This window comes from Pseudopodoces humilis, chromosome 26 (genome assembly GCF_049639895.1).
Source record: "Pseudopodoces humilis isolate 2021_Gansu_Grassland_sample_001 chromosome 26, ASM4963989v1, whole genome shotgun sequence".
Taxonomy (NCBI): domain Eukaryota; kingdom Metazoa; phylum Chordata; class Aves; order Passeriformes; family Paridae; genus Pseudopodoces; species Pseudopodoces humilis.
In genome coordinates this window covers 1,818,813-1,842,016 of record NC_142225.1, presented here as the reverse complement: position 1 = coordinate 1,842,016, position 23,204 = coordinate 1,818,813, and the positions used below count along the sequence as shown (strand labels likewise).

Genomic DNA, 23,204 nt, shown 5'->3' with positions numbered 1-23,204 from the left:
CCCTGGAGAAGCCAAAGAAGCTACCAGAGATGGAAGAGGCAGCCCCACTGCCCAGCTAATCTAAGTTAATTCCCAGCATCTGGGACTGCTGGAAACCCTTTTCTTTCTCCAGGAAGGGTCTCCAGACTCCCAGCACTCAGGAAAAGCCACCAGCAGTGTTAGGAGGGCACTGTGCAGAGGAGCAGACGCTGCACCGGTCCCTGTGCCCTGGCAAGCCAAGTGTACTGGTTAAACTGGGCCAGGGTGGAGAACAACCTCCACACGCTCCTCAAGCAGCTGCAGTTCCCTCTGAGCAAGGCCCTTGCAGAGGCTGATGCTGGTGGAGGAAGGGATGAGGGGAGACAGAAGGACAGGGAAGGACAGACCTCAGCACCCGCGGGCATTTTGCTTTCTGTCTCTGCCACCCTAAACCTCAGAGAAACCCCAAAGCCCACCCAAGAAAGGAAACAGAGGCACAGAGGAGACTCGGTGAGGAGAGGTTTGGTAAGAAGAGACTTTTAATCAGACTCCGATACAGCTCTTACAGGGTTTCTCTCGATGGCCGAGGAGCCCGGCGGCGCAGCCCGGCCCGCCCGGCGCACGGGGAGCTACTGCGGCTACGAGGGGACACGGACGCGTCACTACGAGCTCTGTGCTTTACCTGTACAGGAGGGTTTCGCCAGTGTTGTGCTTGTCCCAGGGGAAGCAGCCGCATCCTGCGTGCTCCCGTGGCTGTGCCATGTCCCTCCCGGCCACCAAGGCCACCCGGCCCCGCTCCTGCCAGCGAGACCCACGCTCGGGAAGGGTTGGGGCCATTAGAAGGCAGTGGGAGTTGCTTCTGGGGGGTGCTGGGGCTTAATGTGACCTGTCAGGGTCTGGGCAGGAGCTGAGAGGTGAGGAAGGGGCTGTTTTGGAGGGAATGAGGGGAAGGAGCCGTGGGACACCCTGGGCTCCCAGCTCCAGCCATCCCCTCTGCCTCGCACCGGGGTCGAGGTCCCCTGCAGCAGAGGCCGATGTGGGACAGAGCTCACAACTGCAGCCCTACAGGCTGGACCTGCAGCTCCAGCACCGCAGGGTGTTCCTCTCTAGAAACTTCCTTTTTCCCTGTTCAGACCCACTGAGCACCCTCCCCCTAGAGAGGGAACAGGGTTTGGACCCCTCCTGACCTCCCCAGCGCCTCCTCGTCCCCCAGCCGGGGACACCACACTGCTCTGAGCAGCAGGGTCAGGGCTGGGAACCCCTCAGGGAGCTGATGTGGGGGGACAGGGATATCGGCAGTGGTTCCCCCCTCTTTGTCCCACTGCCTGAAGGAAAATGGAAAAGTGCCTGTGCTCACAACTAGCAGCTATTCCCTGTGCCTCTGTGCAGAAAAAGAGGAGAAGTGATTTCTAGGGCTAAAAGCCACTGGGGGTCGGCCCTTTCCACAGCCTGGGACCCCAAGAAGGTGTGTGGAGGGAGAACCTGCCCCGGCGAGCGGGAGAAACCCCCACGCAGGCTCCAAAAGTGAGCGAGTACAGCCAGAAGTGAATCCTAAAGCCACCCACGCACACGGACACGCGCACACCCCACACACGGCATCTACGGACGAACACGCGCACGCTCCCACGGCGACAACACGGAGCTCCTAAAACCTAACACACACACACTCCCCCCCAACACCCCGTGTCTAACACCGAGCAAATGCCACGACAAAATACAGTATTTCCACGGATAAAAGTAAAGGTGTCGTCCCTCTTCCTCCTCCTCCTCCTCCTCCTCCTCCTCCTCTTCCTCCTCCTCCTCCTCCTCCTCCTCCTCCTCTCTGCTGGATCCCCGGGGCAGCTGGACACCCTGGGGCTGGGGGGAGAAGGGGACGTGCACCCACCACGCACAAGAAATAAAAAGGTAAAAATACGCCCTGCTATAGAATGAGAATTGATCTGTACAGCACTGGGAATGAAAATAGGTCATGGGCCACTTTGGAATACGATTTGTCATTTAACAGCATTTACAGTGACATTTACAGAATAAATATACAATAGAAATAGAGAATCTCTAGGTTATTATTCCATCTCCTCTCTCTGTATGTATTTTATATATATATCTATATATATATAATATAGCTTCTTTGTTTCCTTCTTATTGACTTGGCCTCCTATTGATGCTGCAAGAGGAGAGGAAAGCGAGCCCCTCCCCGGCTGGTTTGGGAACGGGGGTGGGAGAGATGGAGGGCCGGATCCTTCACCCCGGGGTTCAAGGAGCATCATGCCATGGGAGCACTCGGGACTGAGCCATGGGAGGTGTCCTGCTCCATTAACTCCATGGGAGCTACGGTGGGAATCCGGCCCCCAGGCTTGGGGGAGCCGGGGAGGTGATGCTGGGCAAGGATTTGACTGATCCTCTGTTCTGCTGGTCAGGTGAGGATGGACCCCATTGGAAATGTTGCCTAATGATGGGGAAATGGATTTGGGCTTCTCCCTTCCAGAGATGATGCCATAGGGACGTTTCTGTGTCCCTCTTGCATGGCAAAGGAAGGGGAAAGACTTGGGAGCGATGAGGAAGGGGGAACTTCTGGAGGAGAGTGGTGGCTGACCCTGACTCACAGATCTGGTGCCTCTTGGAACCATCACCGAGCTGCTTTGGTTCAGTCCTCTCCTCCATCTTCCCCCCAGAAAAACAGTTAACGAAGGGCTTGAGCTAATTATCCAGGAAGAGTGTCCACCTCACCAGCCAAGTCCATGGAGAAGACTGTGAATAAAGAATCACACTCACAAGAGATGTCACTGTGGGAACCTCCTGGCCCCAGGGATGCTGAGAGCCAGGAATGCTGAAAGTCAGGGGTGTGGTGAATGGACCAGCTGCTTTCTGCCTTCACCTCCAGCCAAAAGGAGAGCCAAGGCAAGAGAAAAGCCATTGACAGGAAAGCGGAGGAGAGAAGGGCTCATGAACCAGCACCCACAAACGTGGCCTTCAGAGCGTCCTGAAAGATCTTCATGCACAGCCCAAGCCCAGCAGGACCCAGGATGAGGCACTCCCCAGACTTTGGAGGCAACAGAGTGTGCAAGGAGGCTGCTGCTTCCATGTCCCCAAGGAAAAGGGGGATGATGCCAGGTTATCCTGATACCCTCAGCAGAATTGCTTGGTTACACGTAGGATTCAGGGAAATTTTCCCCAAGGAAAAGGGGGATGATGCCAGGTTATCCCGATACCCTCGGCAGAAGTGCTTGGTTACACGTAGGATTCAGGGAAATTACCCCAGTCCCAGCAGGAGAGACTCAGAGCTAGAAAATCCCACCCTTTCCTAAACAGCCTGGGGAGAAACAACATAAGGTCACGTCAGTCTGATCCCCCAAAAACATGGATGGGCACAGTAGAGGCCCCTGGATTTTCACAGGGGCTCCCCAACCTGGATCAAGAGCTAGTGGGGACCTGGCACCGGCTCCCAAGAGCTGCTGCTCCTTGGGTGCCTGCGGTCCCCAAGAGCTGGGCACCCCCATCCAAAGCCTGGTGAGCTCCTGTGGGTGTGACAGGAGGCAATGCCAAACCCCTGGCTCGGAGGGGACACGAGGAGAAGTGAGGAGGCACATCCAGAGGGAACCACTGCCCAGCTCACCTTGGCAGAGGGACAAGGGAGGGAAGTCAGGGGGTGATTTCCTGAGAGCTGAACCAGGAGTGTGGTAGGACTGGATGTCCCACAGCTCCTCTGCTTGTCTCTGTGGGACATCAAAAGAGAGCAGTGAGAAGAGATGATCACCACGCCAGGGATTTTGGTTTGGCAGAGCATCCCACACATCAGGAGTAGTTCCAGGAGAGCTCTCCTGACTCCCATCACACCAACCCCATCCAGACCCCAACACAGGCTCACACACCCAAACCACTGTCACTTCAGGGGTCCTCCTGCCACTCAGCACCACCACCACCACCCCATGGAGCATCCCAGCCACTCCATCCTTTGGCTGTGACATCTCTGTGCCTCCAAACAACTCCCGGCCACCGTCCCTGTGCTGGTGGCAACAAAGATTCCAGGGATGCACCATGCATCTCACACCCCAGCATCTCAGCCAGCCCCATGCTGCTCCCTGCAAACCCTGGTCAGAATTTGGGGGTATTTGGGTGTGTCCACAGCTATAAAAACCTACAGGAGATACAACAACAACAACGATGGTGACAACAACAGCACCTTTTTGTGCTATGAACATCGATGATTAATTGTGCTCGTTGGAATAAGGCCTTGACTCCTCCCAGCTAAAGGACAACAGACAGGGAGGGAAGAGTGCTGGGTGACAGGAGGAAGTATGATTGGCTTCCCACCTGCTGCCAGGTCCTTGTTCCAACCATCAGCTGCTTAGAAAAGAGAGATTCTTTGCTTCAGATCTGAGCTGTGTGAGAACAACTCTTGGAAAGATATTGCAGCGTTTCTTACTCCTCCTCCCTTCCCCGGAGATGAGTCCAGGGGTCCTGCCTTTCCACCGAGGGTTGTCAGAGGAGTCCTGCCCCTCCTGCAATCCCTTCTTCCCAATGTCATCGTAGAAATGGCTGCTTTGCTTACATTTTTAAGAGGGGTTTCTTCTTCATCTTCCTTAGTAATTAATTTTCCTGTTGCCTGGACAGGATCCACTCCCCAGTGCCCTCCTCTCCCGATGGGGGTGGTGGGCAGGCAGCCATCACAGTTCGGATTCGGGGGTGCTGGCCAGGAGGTAGCCGCTCCCGTATCGTCCGTTGGGAGCGCTGCTCATTTCCATGGGGGAGTTGCTCCCGGGGCCCAGGTAGGAGCGGTGCGTGGGCATGGGGGACGGCGTCTCGCTGGGCACTTTGCTCAGGATGAAGCGGGTCTCATCGTTGTCTTCCAAGTTGGAGATGTCCTTCATCATCCGACCCTTCTTGTAGGTGACAGAGAGGGCGTTGGAGCCGTCCGACACGAGGTGGAACTGCCGGAGGATGAAGACCAGAGGCAGAGGGAGGGATGCCAGGAGGATCAGGGAGATGAGGATCGCCATGGCCCAGGTTGGGTAGAACAGGAACTTTTCGGCAGCCTGGAAGAGACAGAAATTAACGTCACGGGGCTGTTGCAGCAGCGGTGATGCTTGTAGACATGAATTTCTGAACCTGAGAGAATTTCAAGCTCTCAGGGGCTGATTGTTCCCAAGAGAAAGTCTTTGGGAACTTTTTTCTTCTCTCAAAGACTGTGAAAATAAGGTTTGGTTCCCAAAACATGACACAGATGTTCTGAGAGTGTTTCCTCTCTTGTCCCACCAATGGGATGAGGGAAGTGTTGTTCCTTCTACCAATCAGGATAATCTGCAATCAGAACACCTTATAAAAGAGTTAAAAAACCCCAAAATAAAGGCTTTTCTGCCTCATGAAAAAACCTCTGTTGTGGTTCTCAGAACCTTCTCTCTATACTTCATGTCCTCTAGTGACAGATGCCCACCACGTAGCACATCTCCAACGTGCCAGACAGCTCCTGCTGCCCTACTGCCAGACTCAGGGACACCACACCAAGGTGGGCTCAGGTTGAGGGAAAGGATCCTCACACAGGATGCTGGGCACAGAGTGGAGTTGTGGGACCCAACCAAAATCAACACAAACTTCAGAGCTAGCTGGAGATACCTGGGCAGCGTGAACAAACCTGACTGCTCGCAGGGGATGAGCAGGGCAGGAATGTCACCCAGCAGGAGAGGAAGGAGGAATGAGCAGAGCTGGGATGAACAGAGTGCTCTGCAGCTCTGAGCTGCCCCTGCTGTGCTGGGGAAGGGCAGGGAGCTGCGCTCACCTCCTCTCTGATCCATGCGCTGTATCCCGGGGGGCTGACTCCCAGCTGGATGATGCTGGCGGTCATGAGCACGGCCATGCAGATGGGAGACACGTACTTCCAGGTGTAGTAGTAGAACTGGTAGGGCCGGAAACCCAGCATTTCCGTCAGCTCCTGCATGAACCTGCCCAGGAAAGACATGGAACTGTGATATCCCCACCTTTCAGAGAGAAACAACCTCCCAGGAGCACCATGGATGCCCAAGGTAGAACCTGAAGAAGAACCCAGCTGACCATCTCAGCATCCCTCAAGCCTGAAGAACTCATGGAAAACTCCTCAGGACAAGATCATCAGAGTGCTATCCAGAGCTGCCATTGCTCTGGACAACTTCTGAACAAAGAGCACTTGTGGGGAACAGCCTCCCCTTCCAGAAGGACCTGGAAACCTCAGGAAAAAGGGTCATTGCAAGAAACTGAGCATCACAACCAACAGGAGATACCCAGGAGAAGGACCTGCCCCTGGGGCTGCATTACACCAGGGCAGGAGGATCAAAGTGAACTGAATTCCTGCCTCTGCAACTGCCCTTGGAATATTTTCTGGAGCAAAAACCATATGGAAAAGAGATGGAAGGAGAGTTTTCAGTCAGGAATTACAGCACAGTTATTCTTTTTACTGTAGAAGTTCCTTACTTCTTGGTGCCATAAATCCAGGCCACAGCGATGTTCTCCAGGATGACCACGACGGTGAGCGGCAGCGTGGCTGAGTAATCGTCAAACATGGTGACAAAGTAGTTTCCAGAACGCTGCACAAAGATCAGCCCCACTACGAAGGCAAAGATGCAGCAACCAACTGTGGGGAGCAAACAGGCCTGGTCAGCAGAGCCCCCCGAGGGACACCAACACTTCCACAATGTTCACTCCCTGCACCAGCATGGTCAGCAGAGCCTATTGAGGGACACCAAGATCTCCACAAGGTCCAGTCCCTGCATGAGCATGGTCAGCAGCGATCCCTGAGGGACACCAAGACCTCCACAATGTTCACTCCCTGCACCAGCATGGTCAGCAGAGGTCCCTGAGGGACACCAAGATCTCCACAAGGTCCATTCCCTGCATGAGCACGGCCCAGTTCACCCCCCACTATGTCCACACTCTTCTGGAGTGACTCCTCAAGGCAGTGGGGACCCCCCCACCCCTTCCCAAGGAGGTTGCAGGAGAAGAGACCTCACCTGTGAACACTTCCTTCCGCACCTTGAAGGTGTCGATGATGGGCGTGGTGATGCCTGACATGGTCCCGATCATGCTCCCCAAGCCCAGGTTGATCAGCATCAAGAAGAACATGACGGACCAGAAGGGTGAGGCGGGGAAGTGGGTCATGGCTTCTGTGAAGGCAATGAAGGCCAGGCCAGTCCCTTGCACTGACTGTTGAGGTGGAGAGAGGACAAAAAGATGAGAAGAAACTTGTCAGGGACACAGACTTCGAGCCTGATGTCTCAGGTCTCCCTCACCAAACCCTCTTCAAGGAAAGAAAATCCCAGTCCAGTCCATTCCAGTCTGGTACTGGAGATGAACTGGTAGATGGAGATGAACCCTGCTACTGGACAAAGCTTCTCCCACCCCAGGAGGACCCTTGTGTGCTGGGTAAAACTGCAGGGATTTGGATTCCCCATCCCTGGAGGGTCACTTAAAGTTGTTTTTCCAGATCCATGTGCCCAGGATTGACACGGGGAGAGGCAATGGGGCAGGTGACCTGCTGCTCCTGCCAGGAGTGCCACCAGGTACCTTGTTGAGCTCATCCTCCAACAGGCAGGCATCCAGGCCCAGCTCTTTGAAGTGTCCCTCCTTCACCGTCATGATCACCCTGTACATCTCGTTGTAGTCCTTGGCAGTGAGGTGGGAGAAGTTCACGTGCGGTGGGATGAGGTCATGGCTCAGCACATTGGTGTTCAGGTAGCCCAAGATCTTCTCAGCATTCCTAAGGGAGAGCAGAGCCTCTCAGGAGATGCAGGGCACCTGAGACACACTGGATTCATGCTCAATCTGCAGATTAAGAGCCTGCCTTGGGGCTGGATTTTAGGTGGGAGGAACCAACCTACCCAAGTCCCTCAGCTACAGTGGTACAACTCTGGAAATCCAGGTCTTGACCATCAGGAGCTTGGGTTCACCAAACCCCAGGATCATCCAGCCCCAGAGCACTTTTCTGCCTCCAGACCCACCACAAGTGGCAGCAGCAAAGACCTACCCACCCAAAACAGACAGAAAGCAAATCTTACTCCACCACGCATTTCTCGTTCATGATGTTGGCCTTGAAGCCCAGCACAGCAAACACCACCAGGGTGGCCAGCACAGACGTGAAGAAGTTGATGAAGGAGACAAGGGTGGCATCGAAGTGGCAGTTGTTGTCCTGCTTGTTGTAGCTGGAGAAGGCAATGACCCCCCCAAAACCCAGGCCCAAGGCGAAGAAAACCTGTGTGGCAGCTTCACGCCACACCTGGGGGTCCAGCATCTTGTCCAGCTTGGGAGGAAGACAGAAGAAGAAGGTAGGTGACCTGGTGACCCCACAAGCCATCCCAGAGCTGCATTAGAAGGGCTGAGCTGCTTTTGGAGCAGCTGTGGGCTGCTTTGGTGTGGTGGTGGAAGGAAATGATCTCCAGGGCCTCTTCCAACCCAAACCGTTCCGTAATTCCATGATCTGCCATGGTCAGGTCTGGCTTTACAGGTCCTTCTCATTCATGCAGAGGGGGAAACTGAGGCATGAAGAGGTCAGGACAAGGTTTAACCTGACCACATCTCTCTGCTCCACCCTAGCTGGGGGTTCCATCTCTCTTCTGTGCAGCTTCCCAGGCTATGTCCCCCAGCCCAGGGAGCCACCAGACGCTCAGTGATGGTCTCCATGCTCCCCTGGCCATCTCCTTCCAGAGCACCTGAAGCACTGAAGTCAAACATCCTGCCTGGGGGGTTGTTTTAACCCCTGATCCCCCCCAAGCCTCATTCCCCCTCTCCTGGGAGCCAGAGCTGCAGCCTGGAGGCCTCCCAGCATCATTCATCAAGGGACCATAATTAATGTCTTCTAACAGCCTCGCTGGCTGAGCCAATTCATCTACATCTCTGCCTAATTATTTAATTAGCTGGTTAATTAATAAGTGCATACCACCAGTAGAGGTTTTGCTGCCAGCCAGCATTTCTGCATTAAATCTTTATATTTCTATATTCCCTTGGGCACCTCTGTGCCCCCCACCCTGGCATCTGGGTAGCTGAGGATGGTGGATTTGTGAGGCTTGTGGCTGTCCTGGCCACACCCTGAATTTTGGGATCCACTCCACCTCCTGATGGTCTATCAGGATCCCCAAGCTTGGGGCTGGCACTCTGAATTTTGGGGTGGGGAGGACAATGAAGGGATAATAAGAGAATAAGGGAAAATAGGGCATGAGCAGCCAGAGGAAGGGAAACCTGCTTGGAGTCTGCTGGGCTTGGAACTCTCACCTTGGGTGTGAACATGTGCATGATCCCATCCACTGCCCCACGCAGCAGAAGCCCCCGCACCAAGAAGCAAACGAGCACCAGGTATGGGAAGAGGGAGCTGAAGTACATCACCTGGAGCAAGAGGGATGAACACAGCCTCAATCCCTGTCCCCTGGGCCCAGCCACCCTCCCACCCAACCTACGGACAGCTCACAGCGGGGACAAGGGAGCATTTCCCTCCCCAGGGTGGGGTTGGCTCCTCAGGGCTTACTGTGGGACCCCTCGGAGTGGGATGGCACAGGTGGCTGGACAGTGGCCAGGCCAAAAGGGGCCTGGGGGCATGATGGACAGCAGGCTGGACACGAGCCAGCAGTGTGCTCAGGTGGCCGCTGGCACCTGGCCAGGATCAGGAATGGTGTGGCCAGCAGGAGCAGGGCAGGGATTCTTCCCCTGTGCTCGGCACTGGTGAGGCCACACCTCGAGTGCTGAGTCCAGTCCTGGGCTCCCCAACTCAGGAAAGATGTTGAGGTACTGGGGCGTGTCCAGAGGAGGGCAGCAAGGCTGGGGAAGGCTCTGGAGCACAAGTCCTGGGAAGAGTGGCTGAGGGAGCTGGGGGTGCTCAGCCTGCAGAAGAGGAGGCCCAGGGGGGACCTCATCGCTCTCTACAGCTCCCTGACAGGAGGGACAGAACAAGAGGAAACAGCCTTAAGCAGCCCCAGGGGAGGTTTAGGCTGGACATTAAGAATTTCTTCACAGAATGAGTGACTGGGCATTGGAATGGGCTGTCCAGGGAGGTGGGTGAGTCACCATCCCAGGAGGTGCTTGAGGAAAGCCTGGGTGTGGTGCTCAGTGCCATGGTCTGGGTGACGGGTTGGTGTTGGGTCACAGGTTGGACTCCATGACCTCAAAGGTGTTTCCCAACCTTTCATTCTGCAAATCTGTGAAGTGCTGGAGCTCAGGGGGATTCTCTGTGCTGGTGTGGCTGAGCCCTGGCTGCACGTGCCAATTGAACTGAACCTCTTCCCTCCACCCTCTTTTGTTCTTATTCTGGATCCCTCCAGAGGTGACCCCAACTGTGGAGAGGGTGTGAGCATCCCAGGGGACACAGCATTCCACTGGCACCCCAGAGCACGCCAGGGGAGTGTGGTCCAGGCAGGTTCCTGCTTCCAGGACAGAGCCCAGCCAGGCTCATGTGTCCACCAATACCCACCTTCCCTGAGGACTGGATGCCTTTGATCATGGCCAAGCCAACAAGGCTCCAGGCCACCAGCAGACACAGGGTCATCTTCCAGTTAAGCCCCCCACTCTCAGAGATGGAGTTGGAGATGTCCAGGGTCTCCCGGTACCAGAAGTAGGTGGTGGCTGAGCTCCTCTCGCATTCAGTCTCCACAACTGCAACAGAGCAGAGGCAGGAGAGCATCAGCAGGAGCGTCATCCACTGTCTCCTGGGCTGATCAGATGTCAAAGACCCACGGGAGCCAGCCAGGGACAGGAGACAGCCCTGGAAACTGAGGGGCAGAAATTAATGGGGCTCATTCTTAGCAGGGAAGGACATCAAACCACTGCCAGGTGAAAATGAGATGTTAAATATGGGGAAAGACAGTTTCATCTGCCATAAAACCTCAGAGGGTCTCATGTTGATGCTCAGATGTTACTAAACACCATGAGCTCCATCTGTGTCTCAGTCGGGCAGTGGAGCAGCCCCTGCCTGATGCTCGCTGCCTCCCTCCCTGGTCCTGGGTCAGATCCTGGCCTTGAGCACCGAGGCAGCCTGAAAATCCCATCAGGGGGACTCTGGACTCCCAAACTGGCATCAAATCCCATCAGGGGGGACTCTGAATTCCCAAACTGGCATCAAATCCCATCAGGGGGGACTCTGAATTCCCAAACTGGCATCAAATCCCATCAGGGGGGAGAGAGCACTGGAGACACTCATCCAGCCCAAGGGGAAGCTCTCCATTCAGCCAGAGCAGCTGGGCCAGAGAGGATCCAGTGCTCCAGGAGACACCTGTACCTCCTGTGGCCCCACTTCTGTTGGGGGTGATCAAGTGTCCCACAGTGTCCCACAGTGTCCCACAGTGTCCCACAGTCCCCCTTCCCTGGGAAGTGCTCCCTCCCAGCCGAGCTCCTCACCGGCCACCGAGCCGTTCTTCACGATGGGGCACTCGCTCCAGGGCAGGGGGTACTGGAAGGACTTGAAGAAGTAAAAGATGCTCCAGCCGATGATGACGTTGTAATAGAGACCAACAAAAAAACAGACCTGGGGGGGAGGAAGGAGGAAGACATCAAACCACAGGGCAGTGACACCGTCCCCAGGGCACCTCCTGCTGCGTAGGGAGCGGAGGGAAGCGGGGCTGCTGGGATCAGGGGATGGCCACATCCCCAAACCAGCCCTAGAGCCATGAGTGGAGCTGCAAAAACTCCACTTAACCTCCCCAACCTCCCCACGGGGCTCCTCGAGGGTGGCCTCAGCCCACACACCCCGAGGTGGGGCTGGAGGGTCCCCGGGGGGCACTCACGAGGCAGCTGGCGTAGCCGATGCCTCCCAGGCGGGGACAGATGTAATTCCAGACGCCGATGCTGCCCCGGCGGATCCGCTGCCCCACTGCCAGCTCCAGGAAGAACAGGGGCAGCCCGATGATGATGAGCAGGACCAGGTAAGGGACCAGGTAGGCACCTGGAAGGGGAGAGAAAGGTCATTCTAGATCTCCCTGCTCCAGGGCAGCCAAGGACAGATGGACATGGGTGGACGAGCAGGGCAGAGCTGGGATGGGCTCCATCGGTCCATTTGCAAACAGCCTCAAGTTCTACCAGAGGAGGCTGAGGTTGGATATTAGGACAAATTTATTCATGGAGAAGATGGTCAGGCAGTGGCACAGGCTGTCCAGGGATGTCCCCATCTGTGTGGGTGTGCCACTTGAGGACACGTGCTAGTGGTGGCCTTGTGCTGGGTTAATGGTTGGACTCAATGATCTTAGAGGGTTTTTCCAGCCTAAATGTTTCCCTGATTTTGTGATCCAGGAATGCAGAGAGGAGCTGCAGAGAGGAGCAAACGTGTGTGGAAGGAAACGTGCAGCATCCCCTGCCAGTGTGGATGGTGTGGGATAGACCCCAAGGCCCCCAAGGACTCCCCAGATCCACACAGACAAATGTTCCTGTGCAAGGAGCCCCCTCCACAAGCTGAGCCCGGGGGACACCGGCACATTCCCGGCCATCTCGGACACACAGGAGCCATCCTGCTCCCCCAGGCACGGCCAAACTCCCTGTCCCAGCACATCCCCCTGCACATCCCACACTCCCAGCAGCAGCACCGTGCCGTGTGCCACCCCACACAGCCTGAGGAGGAGAAATAACTCAGATTAAAATCTCGGTTAATGTGTGTCTGACGGCTGAGGCTGGAGAGGAGCCGGTGGTTCCCGAAGCAGAACCGATGACCGTAAAGGATGCAATGACTCACGCTGCAGCGGAGGAATGACTCCAGCTCCTGCCAGGAGCTCAGGAATGGGCTCAGAAGAATGTGCCTGGCTCCTGCAGGGTAGCAGACGGTCCAAAGACAACCGAAATTCCCGCCTGGATTGACACCCCAGTGACAGCCACCACTCCCCAGGCCCAGGCAGCACCTGGGGCAGGGGCTGCTGCTCCAAGCAGGAACTCTGCAAAGCAGATCAGCCCTGGCATGGCTGGGGATGGTGTGTTAAAAATGTGGGTACGGAGAGAAATTGAGGTGCAGCAGCCCGGGGTGATTGGGAGGGTAAAAGGAGAGGCAGAGAGCAGAGCTGCAGCTCAGGGAAATTCAGGAAGGAACACGAGCATCCCATCTCTGCAACACTCTCCTGGGTATCTCAACCTACAGATAGGTGGAGATGAGACAGATTGACAGATTCAGATGCAAATTTGTCCAGTACTGGAGATTTTTTCCCTGTGGTGCCTGGAAAGCTCACGCCTGTGCAGCACCAGGGCAGCCAGCACTGGATCCCAGCACTCCGAGTCCTGGGAATTTGGCTCCAGCCCATCCTGCTGCCAGCACGCAGCCTCTCACCCCCGCAGACACCTGCTCAGGGAGCAGGAGAGAAAGCAGCCGCCCCCACAGCATCCTGGAGCTGCTCAGAGCGACCAGGAAGGGTCTGTCCATCCCTCCTGAGCCTCGGCCTGCTGGGAATGCCAGCCAAGAGCGTTAGACAGGGCAGGAGGAGAAGGCAGAGAATTGGTGCCTGCCCCATGGGACAGACAGGTGATGCCACTCAGGCAAAAGAAAAAACCTCTGCAAATTCCAGCAATCTGCTGCTCACGCCAGTTCCCAGCTCCGTGCCTCAGTTTCCCCATCCATGGAACAGTGGAAATGGCTGGGGCAGCTTGGAAAGCCTTTAATTTTCAGTCCTGCTGCAGAAAGATGTTCTGTCTCAGCAAGGAGCTCCTAAAAGCAGCTGCTGGTGCCAGTCCCTGCCTGGCTCGGTGCCCACCACAGGACAGGTCAGACCCGTGTCCATCTCCTCTGCTGCAGCAGTGTTGGGGCTGTTCCCATCCAGTCTGGCATCCAAAACCAGTTCTTTAACGCTCCCCACATACAGACTGCCAGTTCAGCCCCGGATTTTAGGAATACACCAGGAGCAATCCCAGCCTGGGGACACCAGTTGTACCTCCTGTGGCCCAGCAGCTGCACAGCTGAGGCCAAAGCCCCAGAGATACCCAGGAGAGCAGAGAGCTCTGTGTAAGCTGAGGGTTGTTCGTTTATTCACTAATTACGGTTACTTAAGGATTGCTATGGCCATGGGGAAACTGAGGCACAGCTGGGTTAATCCTTGTAGAGAAGGATGCTGGTTCTCCAACCTCTGGGCCTGAGCCGGTTCTAAATCTCATTTAATGGGGAAAACTTTCTTGCCAACCAGAGGCCAGATGTGGAGAGCTGTGTAATGAAACCAGCGGGGCTGTACCGACCTCTCCTAGACCTGAATTTGGGGTGAACACACCGGGCAGAGCTGGGCTGTGCCAAAACCGAGCCGAGCCAAACCAGGGGGAGGGGAGGGGAGGGGAGGGGAGGGGAGGGGGGGGGGAGGGGAGGGGAGGGGGGGGGGGGGGGGGGGAGGGGGGGGGGAGGGGGGGGGGGGGGGGGGAGGGGGGGGGAGGGGAGGGGAGGGGAAGGGGAGGGAGGGGAGGGGAAGGGAGGGGAAGGGAAGGGAAGGGAAGGGAAGGGAAGGGAAGGGAAGGGAAGGGAAGGGAAGGGAAGGGAAGGGAAGGGAAGGGAAGGGAAGAGAGGGGAAGGGAAGGGAAGGGAAGGGAAGGGAAGGGAAGGGAAGGGAAGGGAAGGGAAGGGAAGGGAAGGGAAGGGAAGGGAAGGGAAGGGAAGGGAAGGGAAGGGAAGGGAAGGGAAGGGAAGGGAAGGGAAGGGAAGGGAAGGGAAGGGAAGGGAAGGGAAGGGAAGGGAAGGGAAGGGAAGGGAAGGGAAGGGAAGGGAAGGGAAGGGAAGGGAAGGGAAGGGAAGGGAAGGGAAGGGAAGGGAAGGGAAGGGAAGGGAAGGGAAGGGAAGGGAAGGGAAGGGAAGGGAAGGGAAGGGAAGGGAAGGGAGGGAAGGGAAGGGAAGGGAAGGGAAGGGAAGGGAAGGGAAGGGAAGGGAAGGGAAGGGAAGGGAAGGGAAGGGAAGGGAAGGGAAGGGAAGGGAAGGGAAGGGAAGGGAGCAGCCCCGGGAGGGGAGTGCTGACTGCACAGGTCTCTGTTTGGCACAATGACTCATCCTGACGATGACACCGGAGATGTTTGAATTATTGAGAGCGCTGCAGGTTCAGCAGCTGCAGGGCTGGGGCCACGGCAAAGGATGCAGCGCTGGGAGCACGGAGAGCTCGGGGGGATGGGGCCACTGGGCTGGTCCTGGCTCCCTCCAGCAAGGCTGGGAAGGGGCTGGGTTTGGATTAATGATGAGGAACCCACGCTGCCATCAGTGTCATGAAGGACCTGGACAGCTGGAAGGACCTGGCACTCTGAAAGCCCAAGGAGGAGGCGTGGAGTGGGATGAGAGAATGGGCTGGCTGGAAGGAGGATTTGGGAATGGGGTAGAACCACAAAATGTGGCTTCCAGGACCCAGGGAAATTGAGAGACTCTTCCCTTTTTAGCCCTCATTTCCAAATTGCCCCAACAGGAATCGGAAATCCTGGCTCCCAGCCTGGGATTCACCATGACTTTGGAGTGGGCAGGTGGTTCCTGAAGAGGAAGAGCCCATCTCAGCACAGCTTCTGGCAGCCCTTTCCCCCTTCAGAGCCCAAACAACACACTTTAGAGCCCCAAAAACCCATTTCAGAGCCCAAATTAGCCCTGGGATCCTCACCCCAACATGCAGCGAGGCAGGATTGGGTCACACCCCCTTCTCCAAGGGCTGATCCCATCCCTGCCCCATCTCTCACCTCCTCCATTCTTCTGGCAGAGGTAGGGGAAGCGCCAGACGTTGCCCAGCCCCACGGAGTAGCCGATTTGTGCCAGGATGTACTGCAGCTTGCTGTTCCACGCCGGCCTCTCCGCATCCAGGTCCTCATCTCCCTCCTTCTGCTTGTCCCAGGTCTCCCCCGTCACGTTAAGGGTGCTGCGTTTGTAGTCCACGGGCTCCTGGTGGGCCAGCAGGTCGGCCACCGACTCGGTGACATGCTCGCTGCTGTGCTCCCGCTGCGTCACCTTGCTGTTCTTCGGCATCGGGACGGCTCCAGGCGGCCCCGGGGGCGGGATGGGGTCAGGGATGAACGTCCCACAGGAACAGCACAGAGCGTGAGCTACGGCTCGGGCCTCACCTCCTCTTCATCAGCAGGACCTGGGTGGGGAAGGGGTCAGCTGGGGTCATTGGTTTTGTCTTATCCCCAGGTGACCTGGTGGCACCGGGAGAGGAGGGGGTCCATCCCCCCGTGCCTTGAGGACCTTCATCTGAACCTGGAGGGTCTCCTGCTCCAGGAATGATGGACCAGGAGCAGCGCTCTGGATGAGAATTACAGAATGCCAGGATGGTTTGGGTGGGAAGGGGCCTTAAAGCTCATCCAACCCCACCTCTGCCATGGTCAGGGACAGCTTCCATAGACCAGGCTGCTCCAAGCCCCACCCAACCTGGCCTTGGACACTTCCAGGGATGGGGCAGCCACAGCTGCTCTCACTCATGGAGAGTGAGGAGAGCCTCCTGTGTCCCAGAGAGAGGAATTTCTGGGCTCCAGGGGACAGTGACAGGGGATGGAGCCGGTCACATTGCTGTGACACCTCTTCTCCCCTCTAACTCCTCTGGCCCAGCAGCTGAACCGCACAAAGCCTGACACCAAATCCAGCCCTGGCCAAGGCTCTGCCCTCCCTGTCCTGCTCCTTCCCCTCCTGACCATCAGCACAGCCCAGGCTTCGCTCCACGACAGCTTGGAAGCACTCAGGGGACAGTGACAAATGCCCAGGCTATCTCTGCATCCCAGGAAGTTATCAGGAGTGACTTAAAAGCCTTGGAGCCTGATGCTAAATCTCCCCTGGCAGCTTTACAACAGATAACGGCTGCAAAAACAGCAGCAGCCAAGGCAAAGCCATCAACCCTGGCCCCTTCTCTTTCCCAGCCTTCAGAGCGGGTCAGGAGGAGCGATCCTGCACAGAAGCACCTCAGAAGTTGCCCAGAGCCCAGCCCAGCCCTGCAGGTTTCTCACCTGCCTCAAAAATCTTGGTGTCATCATGAAAATCTGCTCCACTGGGCCAGGGATCCCCAAACTGGGAAAGAACCACATCCCTCCTCTCCATGCTGGGAGAGCTGGGGTCAGATGGGCAGTTCCCTCCTGGATTGGACCATGGTGCACAGAACTCCCATAACAAATCCCTCAGCTTGGAAAAGTGATCCTCCCGAAGAGCTACACTTCCTTTTTCCTGTCCTCTCCCTCTCTGCTCCCAGGGGACACCCGGCTGGGCCGTGAGAGAGCGATGCTGCTGTGCTCGGACACCTGACCCACCCCAGCTGGGCAGCAGCGCCACCTCCTCCCACCCTGGGGGCTTTTCCAGAGCCATCCCCAGCTCTTCTCTCCCTCGAGCATTTTTAATCCAATTCAGCCCACAATCCCAACCCATTTCAGGGCAGTGGGCTCAGCCCAGGCAGCAAATCCCATCCCAAGCACGGGGTCCCAGCCCAAGAGCAAAGCACTGGGAGCAGGAAACCTCCCCCTCACCCACCCTCACCTTGGTGTTTTCTCACCCCTGACAGAAGTTCCCCCTTTGCCAGGCCCTCTTCCTATAAGAAAAAAATCTATTTTCAACTGTCGGCTGCATCCGTTGCCAGGCAACCATCTCAGCTCCACATCTTTCCTGGATCCGGCTCCTCCGGAGAAGCCGCTGGAGTTATTTTTTCAAGCCTAGGCCAGCGATGTTTAATTTCCTAACGAGGGCTCATTCACATAAACCGCTCACGGCTCAATCGTGGCAATTACCGGCACGTGGCTGCCCGGGGCTGGAGCAGCCTCAGCCGGGCTGGGATGGGCACAGAGCAGGGGAACGGCCTCATCCAAGGAATTCCAGCAGCTTTGGCTCGGGCTCTGGGTGGATTTGTGCAGACCTGGCTGAGTCACCCGCGGGTTGACACTGCTCCCTGCCTGCTCAGCAGCTTCTCCAGAGCGCCAGGAGGACTCTTGGGGCCCAAGTGTCTCTCAGGATGAGGGAGAGAGACAAGAAGGTCCAGGATGTACTGGCCAAACCCAAGATTTCAGTGGCCCAGGGTGAGGGCACCCAAACAGTTCTCCTGGGACAGCCCAACCCCTTGGAAGTGCTGAGCTCCAGGGCAGGTGGTGCTGATCCAGGCCAGCACCGTGGAGTCAGGACAACATCCCTCTGGATCTCAGCCTCTCCCTCTCCTCAGTTTAGGGTCTCCCCGAGCTGTTCTGAGGAGCTGAGAGGCACCAGGACACAGATCCTGGAGGAGCCGAGTCCTCCCAGCACCTACAAAGCCCCAGAGGCTCTCAGAGCCTTGGAACACACTCCAGACAGCAACATTCCCAAAGGACCTGGGCAATCAGCGGGGCTGCTTGGCTGCTCTAATGGCACAGGGAAGGGCTCTCTGAACATTGGCATCAGGGTGAAGGATGGAGGTACAAGTCTTCCTGCCCGTGGGAGATGTGCCCGAGCTAAACTAGAGGGGAAAACCATAGCAGGGATCCAAATCTTGATCCTGGAATGGCTCTGGCAGTGTCCCCATGGCTGCTTTGGGGAGCTCCTGCTGTCTCCCAGTGGCTCAGCCCCAGCCTGGGCATGGTGGTGGTGCCTGGCAGAGATCCAGGCCTGAAGGAGAGAGGATCATTCCCAGCAGTGATTCCATGAGCACACCCAGCCCTCGCCATCCCCATCTCTGCCGGAACTGGGAGATGAGCCCAGCCAGAACCTGCATGAAGCCACCAGCCCACACAGCACAGGAACATGATCCAGGGAAAGCGAGGTCAGCAGGGCTCTTCCTGTTAATTTCCCCAGCCTTTTGCATCAGCCCCAAGATCTGCACCCTCAAATGAAAAAGCACAGTCCAAATCCATCTGAGAAAGGTATTTCCGTGCGTTTCTTTGGCTGAAAAGGGAATTTAATCAAAAATTCATCTGCCAAAAATAACAACCACCCTGTGAGAAAGACAAGGCAGATCAGCTGACAACCAGGAGCTTTCCGGGCTGGAGAGAGATAGAAAACCCTTGTCACCGACAGATGGAGATTCAGCTTGTTTACTTAGTCCCCATGACCTTAATTTTCTTAAATGTGCATTTTTTCTCTCTCTTTAGAAGACAGATTAGGGTCTTTCAGAGCCCACAGATTGCAAGAACCTCACTCATGCTGCCAGACCGGGGCTGCCTTTGCACCCACAGCTTTGCCCAGGTAAAACCAGTGCTGGTGCCACCCACCTGGAGAGGGAACACGGCTTTTCCCACAGGGGACCCTGGAAAGGAGCAGTTTGTGCTGTGGTCAGTGCTGGTGTCCCTGAACAGGCGTTACGAGAGGAGGACTCACCTCGTCCTGCTCCATGTCCCTGGGGGTGTCCTTGAACAGGATTCCCACTACAAGATCCCTTCATATTTAACTCCTCAGGAAGCAGCCACCACTCCCAGGCCAGTCCCCTGGGCACAGAGTGAAGGTCCCTCCTCCATGTCCTCCTGTCCAGGTGACACGGGGTGACCCTGAGCACCGCACCCCTTTGGGCTGGCGTGGGAACCAGCGCTGCGGTGGCTCTGAGGCACGTGGAACTGGTTTGCCATGGGATCCAAACTGGATCCAACCCACCAGGGAAAGGGCAGGGATGGAGGAGCTGCTGCCTTGTTACACCCAGGGGGTTTAATCCCTGCTCACAGGCTCCCGCCAATCCCAAAAGCAGCCACTGGGGAAAAGCTGCAATTTGGGATGAGTGAAGACCCCCCACATCCCCCAGCAGCATCACCGAGGGGTCAGGGGAGGAGGGAGCCTCCGAGCCACGTGTCCTGTCTCAGCCCATCCTTGCTTCCTTGGGAAGGCAGCTGGGGAGCAATAAACAGGCTGGAAATGTGTCAGCAAAGCTTTCAGCTGGGCCTGGGAGCGCAGGGGAAGGCAGGGAGGAGATGGGGATTTACAGCAGAACCCAAGGAGAGCAGCAAACGTGCTCTGGGTCCAAATGATGGGGCGCAGGGGAACTTCTGTGTCCAAATTCTACATTTATCCCTTGTTTGGGTCGAGAAAAGAGAAACTGAGGCAGGAAAAGCCACAAGATGAGATTGGGTGAATTAAAAATTAACATTTCAGCTTCCACACAAACCCCCCACAGCTCCTAAAGGAGAGGGGGAAGATGTTCCTGGTGAAGCATCCAGCTCACCAGGCCAGCTCGCCCCATCAAGGTCACAGAGCAGGGAAAGGAGGGAGGAGTGGGGACAGAGGAATTGAGGGATTTCAGGAGGTGGAAATCTACTCTCAGCTTCGGGCTGGGAAATCTGAGCATCAGTTTGCAGCTGCTCATCCTTCCTGGCACACACAGAGCCAGGGGAACCTTGCACCCAGAGCCAGGCTGCTCGGTGCAGCTGGGGGGACTGGAACAGGGAGGAGAAGGGACACATCCAAGGTCAGCCAGGAGCCGCGAGCCCCGGAAGCAGAGGGAAGGAGAACGGATCCCTCCTGTCCCTCCCAAGAGCCAAGGGAAGGAGGCCTGGCTGTACAGCCCACTCTGAGCCCAAGTCATGAGAAAACCAGCTCCAGGCCCCTTCCTGCTGCTCCCTGAGGTCAGGAGAGCCTCTGTGATGGGATGGGGATTGCCCTGGTCCTTCAGGAAGCATCCCGCTCTTCCCAGCCGCAGGAAACCAAGGGCAGGACCCTCCCAGCAGCATCCCAACTTCTCTCCAAAGCCTTAAGAAGAGATTTGTGCCCAAGGCAGAGTTTTTGCAGCTCTGCCCTCCCCTGCCCAGCTCACAGGACCTTCCCCCAGCCTCTGCCACACAAACCTCCCTTTTCCACCAGTCAAGGCTGGTCCAAGACACCTCCATCTTAAATCTGCTCCATGCTGGGGTTTGCTCCTCCCTGCTCGGCCTCTGGCTCCACAGGGAAGGGTTTCACCATCTGGGGTCCTTAGGGCTGCTCCCGTTCTCCCCTCGTTAGAATGAGCCCCGTTAATGAGCACCCGGCTCCCACCCCCTGGGAAAGGCCAGGGGTGACCCAGTGCCACCAGGGCTGTCCCCTCCTCACACCCACCCCGGGGAGGCACAAAGCTCACACGGGGTCAGCGTGAGCAGGTGACAGAGCACGGGGACACCTGCCAGAAGCTTCCCAGGGCTGTTGGGGCTGGAGGGAATGCTGGGGCAGCATTTCCCTGCCAGGGGCTGGAGCCGCTCCTTGTCCTTCCCGTGCAAACCCCGTCCCGCTTTAGCATCGTGACACAGGAGAGCTGATGAATCAGAGCTGCCCCCGCTTCTGCCTTCCACCCACCCCAGCGGCTTCCTCCAGCGCCCAGGTGTTAAAAATAACCCCAATTCCTCTACAGGAAAGCAGAGCTGGGGCTACACCAGCCCCCTGCTCCAGCCAGGGTGGGTCCCACCTCAGAGGGGCACGGCTGGGACAGGACAGCGCCTCTTGTCCCCAGCAGGAGCCTGGAAGCCTCCGGAAGCATCACGAGATGGACACGGGCGGAGGAGCAGCCCTGGCACCTGGGTTTGTCACGAAGCGTATGAGCCCGTTGATTCATCGCCTTTGGGCTCCTTTCACGTCTCCTTCGGCGGCATGAAAACACACACAGCTGCAACAACGTGACACCAGAGCAAAGCCAACCATCATATGATTCCTTCAGGGCTCTGTTTGATTCACCAGATGATCGTTTGCCACTTAGACCTCAGTGATCCACTGTAACTCACCCACTCCAGCCAAAGGCTCCTGGCAGAACCCCAAACCAGCCAAGATTTATCCTAAAAAGCAGCAAACGGGCAGCACCCAAACCCCGCCGTAAGCGCTGCTTTTCCCTGTTGTAATTCATCAAGCTGCTGCTACGTTTGTAAACAAACAAGTCCAAACCCAGCCCGGGAAGGGGTAAAAGCAGGGCCTTGCCTCCCGAGGCGATGGTTTCACCTGGACGTGCGCAGGTCAGCGTCTGATTTGGGGTAAATTTGATCCTCGTGACTCCAGCTCTGGTGTAACTCCAGATTCCCTGCTCTGAATCCCTGCTCGGTGCAAGCCTGAGGTAGCAGTGGAGTCACTCCAGATTTAAACTGAACCATTTTATTCCTACTGATTTTAGCAGAGCCATCTCCAGTTCATCCCAGCGGACTGCTCAGACCCACATTTTATTTCCCTTGGAGCAGTCACACCCCCAGCCAGGTTCCTTGACCTAGTCCTGACACCTCTGGAGAAATATTCACAAGGAGCTCTCTGCCCTGCCGAGAATAGCTCAGCTGCCGCGCTGCTCCAGGTTTTTTTCCTACCAGGACCAGGAATAGTTACATCAGCTCCTGACGGATTCAAACCTCAGGTGCTTCAGACCCAAGGCGTGATCCAGGAAGCAGGATTTCACCTTCTGGGTCCTCTACAAAGAGCTGGGAGCAGATTTCTCAGCTGGTTTGAGCCCCACATTCCTGGGGTGATGGAAATTTGGACCTGGCCAAGAGGCCAGCCCGAAAAACACACCTCTGGGTGTATCCAGCGGTGCACAGAACGGGCCAAGGGCTCCCCACACCCAATACCAGGAATTTCACAAAACCAGGACCCCAAGCCCCATTTTCTACCTCAAACCCAACCATCCACACTCAGGGAGCAGCATAAAAATAAAAAAGGGGAAAATAAAACCCCATCACTCCAGGGGCCAGGACTGAAATATTCATTGCAGCCGAACGCTTTCTCCTCTCCCAATGTTATCGTCAAGGTCAACCTGGAGGCTGCATTCCCACCCATCCTGGAGCGGGATGAGCCCCCCACCAGCACGAGCCGGGCAGGAGCCCCCGGCCACCCCCGGCGGTGACCCCCCCACCCCTGGAGTGGCTTCAGCGGTCTCTAAACGTCCCCCCAGCCCTGGGTGCCACCACCCAGAGGGCCACGCCTGCTGCCTCCAGGCCGGGGTGTCCCCTCGGTGAACCTCACCCCGGCCCTGAGCATCTCCCCCCGCAAGAGACCCCGGTGGGGAGGGGGCTCCCAGAGCCCCCAGCGAGGCGGGGAGACCCCGGCAGCGAGAGCGGGGATGGGGGAGCATCCTTACCTCGGCTCTGCGGCGCCTCCCTGGGAGGATGGAACCGACCCGATTCCAGGAGAAACTGGCCCGGTCCCGGAGGAAACGGCGCAAATTCCCGGTAGAAATCAGCCAGGTCCCCCCCGGGGCTGCGGGGAGCCGGGCGAGCGGCAGCGGCCGGGGAAGGCGGGCAGTGCCCGGGAGCGGCTCCGCCGTGGTGGTCCGAGGTCCCGGTGGCTCCGCTCCGGGTCCCCCCGCCCCGCTCCGGGTCCCGGTGGCTCCGCTCCGGGTCCCCCCGCCCCGCTCCGGGTCCCCCGCCCCGCTCCGGGTCCCCCGCCCCGCTCCGGGTCCCCCGCCCCGCTCCGGGTCCCCCGCCCCGCCACCGCCCGGTGGATGCGCGCTGGGCTCGCCCGG

At 57.2% G+C, this 23,204-nt stretch overlaps 1 protein-coding gene across 1 annotated transcript; it reads right to left on the bottom strand.

Annotated features, from left to right (window-relative positions):
* Positions 1 to 1,874: 1,874 nt before the first annotated feature.
* On the bottom strand, positions 1,875 to 23,028 carry SLC6A17 (solute carrier family 6 member 17). The gene is made up of 12 exons (XM_014258922.2): positions 22,821 to 23,028; positions 15,562 to 15,959; positions 11,688 to 11,845; positions 11,302 to 11,428; positions 10,379 to 10,560; positions 9,190 to 9,300; positions 7,980 to 8,221; positions 7,489 to 7,681; positions 6,936 to 7,128; positions 6,400 to 6,559; positions 5,732 to 5,894; positions 1,875 to 4,991 (listed from the first exon to the last, which is right to left on the bottom strand). Exons 2-12 carry the CDS (start codon positions 15,842 to 15,844, stop codon positions 4,623 to 4,625), a joined length of 2,181 nt encoding a protein of 726 aa, XP_014114397.1. The 5' UTR covers positions 15,845 to 15,959; positions 22,821 to 23,028; the 3' UTR covers positions 1,875 to 4,622.
* Between the last annotated feature and the right edge of the window lie 176 nt (positions 23,029 to 23,204).

Bases quoted from the DNA above. Each gene is read 5' to 3' on its own strand.
- SLC6A17 (XM_014258922.2), bottom strand. From the start codon at position 15,844: ATGCCGAAGAACAGCAAGGTGACGCAGCGGGAGCACAGCAGCGAGCAT. The intron at 11,846-15,561 runs GTGAGAGATGGG...CTCCCCTTCCAG, and splicing joins CTGCCAGAAGAATGGAGGAG to GTGCCTACCTGGTCCCTTAC. The intron at 5,895-6,399 runs GTAAGGAACTTC...TTTCCTGGGCAG, and splicing joins TGGATTTATGGCACCAAGAA to GTTCATGCAGGAGCTGACGG.